Consider the following 7,640-nt stretch of genomic DNA (forward strand, 5'->3'; position numbering starts at 1 on the left):
TGGGTTGGAGAGGTTAGAGTAATGGTGAATACTCAAGTGATTAGGTGCTGAGTCAGGGCTGAAGCTGCTGGAGTGAGGAAAAAGGGTGAGGAGATGAGCACTCAACCAGGAAAGGACTGTCTCACTTTCATGTTGAGACACAGATTTAAAATCAAACCGGCATTATTTGAGCAATTACTGATACCCATTGAGATACCTCCTGACTTTCAGATATTTCATTGTTCATTAAAGATTACCCTTTGAGTTTCAAGGCTGGCTATTTATTTTGTTTTTTATCTGGCAGAATCACAACCAAATCTTTGCGGGGCTTCCTTGGTCCCAGTCTTCCCTGATGGGAAGCAGCAGAAATTTTCTGGCATGCCATAGGAAAACACTTCCAAATGTTCAAAGAGAATCATGTATGCTCTCTGCGTTAGCCTTTGAAGGGAGTTTGGGACATTAGTCTTATGTGAATGGAAGAGGTGAATATTTGTTCCTGTGAAAGGAAAAATAGCAAAGCAAAACAATAATGCTGATTACACCAAAATCCCTGACTTAGTCATGAATTAATTTCCAAATTTTTAAGGCCACCCAATTTGGGATACGCACTATCTCAACAGATGGTAGTCTTGTTAATAATAAAAGTGGCATTGCTAAGCCCTTATTATGTGCGAAGCACTAATCTAAGCATTGGGATAGATACAATACAGTTCTCAATTAAATGACAAAATCATTTTGAAAAACCTTCTTGAAAATCTGGCTAACCAGCTCCATTTAAAAAAAATGCACAGTCACACTGGGCTGTGAAATTAATTTGTTAATACAATATGAAGCCAACAATGGGAAGCAGATATGAAAAAAACATTAATTAATTAGGATCAAACCAGTTTAACAGGTATAAATTTTAGCTAAACAAGCCATTAACAATGGTCAGAATTCATCCCTCTTTGAACAGTAGCCAATGGGAAGATGGGAATTCATTGTTCACTAATTTCAAAGGAAAATAACCTTACTAAAAAGAACTTCATGAAAGAAAGATTTTAATTCATCCTAACCAGCTATCTTATTACAGCCGGGTTTGAGGTTTAGTTGAAAGTTTAAGAACAAAGAGTTAACAGTAATATGTTGTGGTTTTTTTAATGGAATTTGTTGTGTTAAACAAATTTGTTCCATGTTCCAGACACTGAACTAAACATTGGGGTACATATAAACAGATAAGGCTGGATAGAGTACATGTTCCAGTGTTCCACAAACGGTTCACAGTCACAATCCCCCTTCTACAGATGAGGTAGAGAAGCAGCGTGGCTCAGTGGAAAGAGCATGGGCTTTGGAGTTAGAGGTCATGGGTTCAAATCCCGGCTCCGCCAACTGTCAGCTGTGTGACTTTGGACAAGTCACTTAACTTCTCTGTGCCTCAGTTACCTCATCTGTAAAATGGGGATTAAAACTGTGAGCCCCCCATGGGACAACCTGATCACCTTGTAACCTCCCCAACACTTACAACAGTGCTTTGCGCATAGTAAGTGCTTAACAAATACCATCATTATTATTGTGAGGTAACTGAGGTATAAAGAAGTTAAATGACTTGCCCAGGGATAAACAGCAGACGAGTGGCAAAGCTAGGATTAGAACCCAGGTCCTTCTGACTTCCATGCCTGTGCTCTATCCACTAGGCTATGCTGCTTCATTCAGATTGCCTTCCAACTTGGTGAAAAACCTAAAACAAAACAAAAACAAAAACCCCAGAAGCTCTGAAGTGCACAACGTCAGGAACAAATAAAATTAAAATATGATGTTTCTTCTGACTCTGTTAGATGCCTCCGTAAGACAAATGGATTTCACTCCAATTGCTCAGATTTACTCCTCATTAACATAGGGCAAGAGAAATGATTTCATCAATCTTTACTGCATCTGTTGTGCTCCCTGAATTATTTGGAATTTTAGAATCATATTTGCACATCACTAGAGTTAAAGTGGCCTGAGCTATGATTGTATTTGTGCTTAGTTTTGAAATACAATCTCAAAAAGCACATCAACTCTCTTATTGAATTAGATGGCAAATTGCCAAGCACCTCTAACTATACTCGTCTTATGGTTTGAGGACTTGGTTGTGTAATGATTTGGGGCATTATCGGTCCTCGAGGCCTGTTAGTAATTATTGTTCATGTTCCATATGTAGAACACATATTGGAGCAACTGTCATATTTGCTGAACCACTACAGGGGACAATGGCCCCGTAGCAAGTATTCCATGGATTTTCTAACATGTAGGGTAAAGCCAATACCTACACTTGTAAGGAAACAGCTCTAAAATAATGAAACTGTATGGAGTTATAGATAAAGTTGTCTAAAGATGTTGGGATCATGTACAAAAATATCTCTTTGTGGGTCTCCCTCTCTCTCTGCCTGTCTGTCTCCTTTCCCCTTCTCTTTCTTCCCCCCCATCTCTCTCACTCTCAATTTATCCAGGAAAAATGATTAGAATAATAACTGTGGTCTTTGTTAAGCATTTACTATATACCGAGCTCCTTACTGAACTGTTGGTTAGATACAAGATAATCCAGTTGGATGTAATCTTGTTCCACATAGGGTTTATAGCCCAAAGGAAACAGTTATTTAATCCACATTTTACAGATGAGGAAACAGAGGCACAGAGAAGTCAAGTGACTTGGCCAAGGTCAAACCCCAAGTATGTGTTGGAGCTGAATCTAGAACCCAGGTCCTCTGATTCCCTGAGGTCTGCTCTTACCACTAGCCTCTATTTGAGTCTTTATAACACAATCTGGACCTATAGAACAACATTAGAGAAGCAGCATGGCATGGTGGATAGAGCACGGGCTTGGGAGTCTGAAGGTCATGAGTTCTAATCTCAGCTCCACCGCTTGTCAGCTCTGTGGTCTTGGGCAAGTCATTTCACTTCTCTGGGCCTCAGTTACCTCATCTGTAAAAGAGGGGGATTAAGACTGTGGGCCCTATGTGGGACAGGGAGTATGTCCAAACCAATTTGCTTGTAACAACCCCAGTGCTTAGAACAGTGCCTGGCAAATAGTAAATGCTTAACAAATACTATAATCATTATTATTATTATTTTTATCATCATGATCAACTTTGCCTTTTCTTTCTGGTTCTGGGTGCTTTTGAAGCAGTTTAGGATTCATAGAGGGAGAAGGAATCCTGTTATCTTATTGCATTTGCTAACTTGAACCCAATATTTGTCAAGCAATGAAAAAATACTATAGATCCTATATACATGGCCACAGAAGAGGGGTGACAATCCATGGGAGCTTATGAAAACTGAAGAGAGGTGCAGCAGGATCTGCCATTGAGAGCACTTAGTACAGTGCTCTGCTCACAGTAAGTGCTCAATAAATACGATTGAATGAGAGTCTTTGATATGTTCTGTCATGTGAACACAAGGTACACCCATGCCCCTGCCAGTTACACTGCTGGGAATAGGGGAACTGGATGAGAGAGTGGGGATAGCTCAATGCAACCCACCACTACTACTGGAAGCACAACTAAAGCATAGGTCATTCATTCACTCATTCAATCATATTTATTGAGCACTTACTGTGTGCAGAGCACTGTACTAAGCACTTGGAGAATACAATTCGGCAACAGATAGAGACAATCCCTATCCAACAACAGGCTCACTGTCTAGAAGGGGGAGACAGACAACAAAATAAAGCAAGTGGACAGGCATCAATAGCATCAAAAAAGAGAAATAGAATTACAGATATATACACATCATTAATAAAATAAATAGAATAATAAATATGTACAAATATACACAAGTGCTGTGGGGTGGGGAAGGGGGTAGGGCAGAGCGATGGAGTGGGGTGATGGGAAGGGGAGGAGGAGCAGAGGAAAAGGGGGGCTCAGTCTGGGAAGGCTTCCTGGAGGAGGTGAGCTCTCAGAAGGGCATTGAATGGCAGAAGAGAGCTAGTTTGGTGGATGTGAGGAGAGAGGGCATTCCAGGCCAGAGGTAGGACGTGGGCCAGGAGTCAACGGTGGGACAGGCGAGAATGAGGCACAGTGAGGAGGCTAGTGGCAGAGGAGCGGAGTGTGTGGGCTGGACTGTAGAAGGAGAGAATGGAGGTGAGGTAGGAGGGGGCAAGTTGATGGAGAGCTTTGAAACCAATAGTGAGGAGTTTTTGCTTGATATGAAGGTTGATAGGCAACCACTGGAGATTTTTTGAGGAGTGGAGTGACATGCCCAGAGCAGTTCTATAGAAAGATAATCTGGGCACCAGAGTGAAGTATAGACTGAAGTGGAGAGAGACAAGAGATTGGGAGATCAGAAAGGTGGCTGATGCAGTAATTCAGTTGGGATATGATGAGAGATTGTACCAATAAGGTAGCAGTTTGGATGGAGAGGAAAGGGCGGATCTTTGCAATATCTTACCAGGTCCTGCTGGTAGCAGATAATCTGTCCATCTCCTCCAAATTCTACCCTAAAATCCTATGGAAATGGACTGCTGAAGGGCTAGGGATGTTGTTGAAGAGCAGGAGAAATCTTATGAGTGCTTTTTCTTAATTTCAAAAGCCTCTGTGCTTCTGCTGTTGGAGACAAGATAAGGAGTAGTCTCTACTAAGAAAGTGGAATAGAAGAGATCATCTTATTCAGGAACCTTTATTTCACAAGACCAGCTCATAGAACAGTGCTTTGCACACAGTAAGTGCTTAACAAATGCCATCATTATTATTATTAATCTGGATGAATAGTACAGAGATCTGAACACAGTAGGTGCTCAACAAATACTAGAGTCCAAGCCCATACAAGAACCCACTCCTTCCCAAAGGGGAAAATGTCTGGGTTATTAAAATAGTTACTTTACCCCTTCACATTTTTTAAAGTATTAGTTAGGCACTTACTAAGTTTTCAAACACTGTCCTAAGCACTGGGGTAGATACAATTTAATAGGTTGAACACAATCCTTATCCCATATGGAGCTCACTGTCTAAGTAGGAGTGAGAACTGAGGCACAGAGAAATGAATGATTTCCCCAAAGTCACACAGGAAGCAACTGGTAGAGTCAGGATTAGAACTCAAGTCCTCTGAATCCCAGGCCTGTGCTCTTTCCACTAGGCCATACTGCTTCTCAAAGGCACAGTTCACTGTTCTATATGTGTCAGTGATCCTTGGGATTTTTTTTTAAGACATTGCCTCTTTTCTCACCATGGATGGAGGAATCACATAATTATTTCATTGTGCAGCTCCCAATATTGAGCATTTTGCCTAACAATGTTCATGTAGTTGCAGATTTTCCTATCAATCTGGTACTGCTTTTCTTCACAATGTGAGGAGGATGTAGAAGGCTGGAATATGTTTTCCAGTTAAAATATGTGCTAGGCTTAGCTGCTAACTTCCTCTTTGGGGCGTGTTAACTTCTCTGTGCCTCAGTTTCTTCATCTGTACATTGGGGATTGAAGACCTGCCCTCTTTTCCTGTTAGACTGTGAGCCTCATGTAAGCCAGTGGTTGTGTCCGACATGATTATCTTGTATTTACCCTAGCATTTAGTATAGTGTTGTGTACACAATAACTACACAGCACCATACAACCATTACTAAAACCTTCAGTTAAGATCTTTCCTGGAAATGTTTCTTCTAAGTTCTCAACTCCCCAAGGATAAAGGCTCCCCAGTTTTCCAGCATCATTCACACATGCATGGGTGTGCACACACGCACATTCAGGCATGCACACACATAAAACAACACTCACATCTTGTATTGTAAGCTCCTTAAGGATAGGTGACGTCTACCTATTTTACTGTATTCTCTCAATCACTTAGTACACTGTTCTACACACAGTAAGTGCTCAATAAATATCATCGATTCATTGATTAATGTCTTAAATATGTTAGGCCCTATTGCTTTGTCTTGGAAAAAAATAATTTGGGAAATAATAATAATAATAATAATGGAATTTGTTAAGCACTTACTATGTGCCAAGCACTATTCTAAGCTCTGGGGGGGGATACAAGGTAATCAGGTTTTCCCAAATGATGATGGCATTTGTTAAGTGCTTACTATGTGCAAAGCACTGTTCTAAGCACTGGGGAGGATAAAAGGTGATCAGATTGTCCCTATTTTACAGATGAGGTAACATGCACAGAGAAATTAAGTTACTTCTCCAAAGTCACACAGCTGACAATTGGCAGGGTGGGATTTGAACCCATGACCTCTGACTCTCAAGCCTGTGCTCTTTCCATTGAGCCATGCCCATTTTACAGATGAGGTAACTGAGGCACAGAGAAGTTAAGTTACTTGCCCAAAGTCACACAGCTGACAAGTGGCGGAGTCATCATCATCATCATCAATCGTATTTATTGAGCGCTTACTATGTGCAGAGCACTGTACTAAGCGCTTGGGAAGTACAAATTGGCAACATATAGAGACAGTCCCTACCCAACAGTGGGCTCACAGTCTAAAAGGGGGAGACAGAGAACAAAACCAAACATACTAACAAAATAAAATAAATAGAATAGATATGTACAAATAAAATGAATAAATAAATAGAGTAAAAAATATGTACAAACATATATACATATATACAGGTGCTGTGGGGAAGGGAAGGAGGAAAGATGGGGGGGATGGAGAGGGGGACGAGGGGGAGAGGAAGGAAGGGGCTCAGTCTGGGAAGGCCTCCTGGAGGAGGTGAGCTCTCAGTAGGGCCTTGAAGGGAGGAAGAGAGCTAGCTTGGCAGATGTGCGGAGGGAGGGCATTCCAGGCCCGGGGGATGATGTGGGCCGGGGGTCGATGGCGGGACAGGCGAGAGCGAGGTATGGTGAGGAGATCAGCGGTGGAGGAGCGGAGGGTGCGGACTGGGCTTGGAGAGGGTCAATCCGTAAGCGGTGATGGCCACGAGCCCGGCACAGCAGACTAAGGCACTGGAGCTAGAGAGCCCAGAGCTGGCAGGGATGTTCCCGTCCACCAGGCAGTTCATCCCTGTCAGGTTCCTGAGGCTGAAGTGTTCCTGAATTCCTTTCAGTCCACACAGGAAATAGTTGTGCCACAGAGGTTGGGCTGCGTTAATCTGAATGTCGTTAACGCTGCTGCTGAAATCCGGATAGAGAGGGTTAGTATTGGCCAGTTGGAGAACTTGGGTTTGCACAGGTTCAACTGCGATTAGTATATCCTGCTCTACCGCCATAGGCAGGACAGAGTATCCACAGTAATCTATGTGCTCTCCTATTAGGTTGACTCGCCCTGGGGCTCGCGCATAAAATTTAGGAGTGGCTCCAAACTTGGAGATGAACTTCTCCTTCAAGTTCAGCAATCTGGGATGCTCGGCCACCTGGACCCGCCGTGTGTCCGGAGCCACCGCCATCATCCCGGTCCTGGTCCTCGGGGTGGGGTTGGGGGGGGTCAGTTGGGGAGCCGGTCACGGGATGAGCGCCTCTTTCCGGGGCCGCCCATCGCGGAAACCCCAAGGCCGCCACCGGCCCGGGCCCGGCCCGGAGTCAGAATTAGAACCCATGACCAAGATCTTACTCCCAAGCCTATGCTTTTTCCACTGAGCCACACTTTAATTGCATGATTTAGATTTTTAAAAATTAGCCATTAAAAGTTATATTTGGCCACACATCAAACCTAAAATGCATATTAACCCCAAAATGAAACCTACGATTTTAAGAATAATAACAGTTTCCAAAATCAT

At 42.8% G+C, this 7,640-nt stretch overlaps 1 protein-coding gene across 1 annotated transcript; it reads right to left on the reverse strand.

Moving 5' to 3' along the window:
* Positions 1-272: 272 nt before the first annotated feature.
* On the reverse strand, positions 273-7,313 carry LOC119928750 (N-acetylgalactosamine kinase-like). Its single transcript, XM_038747264.1, has 2 exons — positions 6,806-7,313; positions 273-475 (listed from the first exon to the last, which is right to left on the reverse strand). The coding sequence occupies exons 1-2, from the start codon at positions 7,311-7,313 to the stop codon at positions 273-275; spliced, it is 711 nt and encodes a 236-aa protein (XP_038603192.1).
* Between the last annotated feature and the right edge of the window lie 327 nt (positions 7,314-7,640).

This window comes from Tachyglossus aculeatus, chromosome 5 (genome assembly GCF_015852505.1).
Source record: "Tachyglossus aculeatus isolate mTacAcu1 chromosome 5, mTacAcu1.pri, whole genome shotgun sequence".
Classification (NCBI taxonomy): Eukaryota; Metazoa; Chordata; class Mammalia; order Monotremata; family Tachyglossidae; genus Tachyglossus; species Tachyglossus aculeatus.

Excerpts from the sequence above, each read along its gene's own strand:
- LOC119928750 (XM_038747264.1), bottom strand. The coding sequence starts at position 7,313 with ATGATGGCGGTGGCTCCGGACACACGGCGGGTCCAGGTGGCCGAGCAT. Across the intron at positions 476-6,805 it reads ATTGACCCTCTCCAAGCCCA|GAACAAATATTCACCTCTTC; the intron begins GTCCGCACCCTC and ends TTCCTTTCACAG.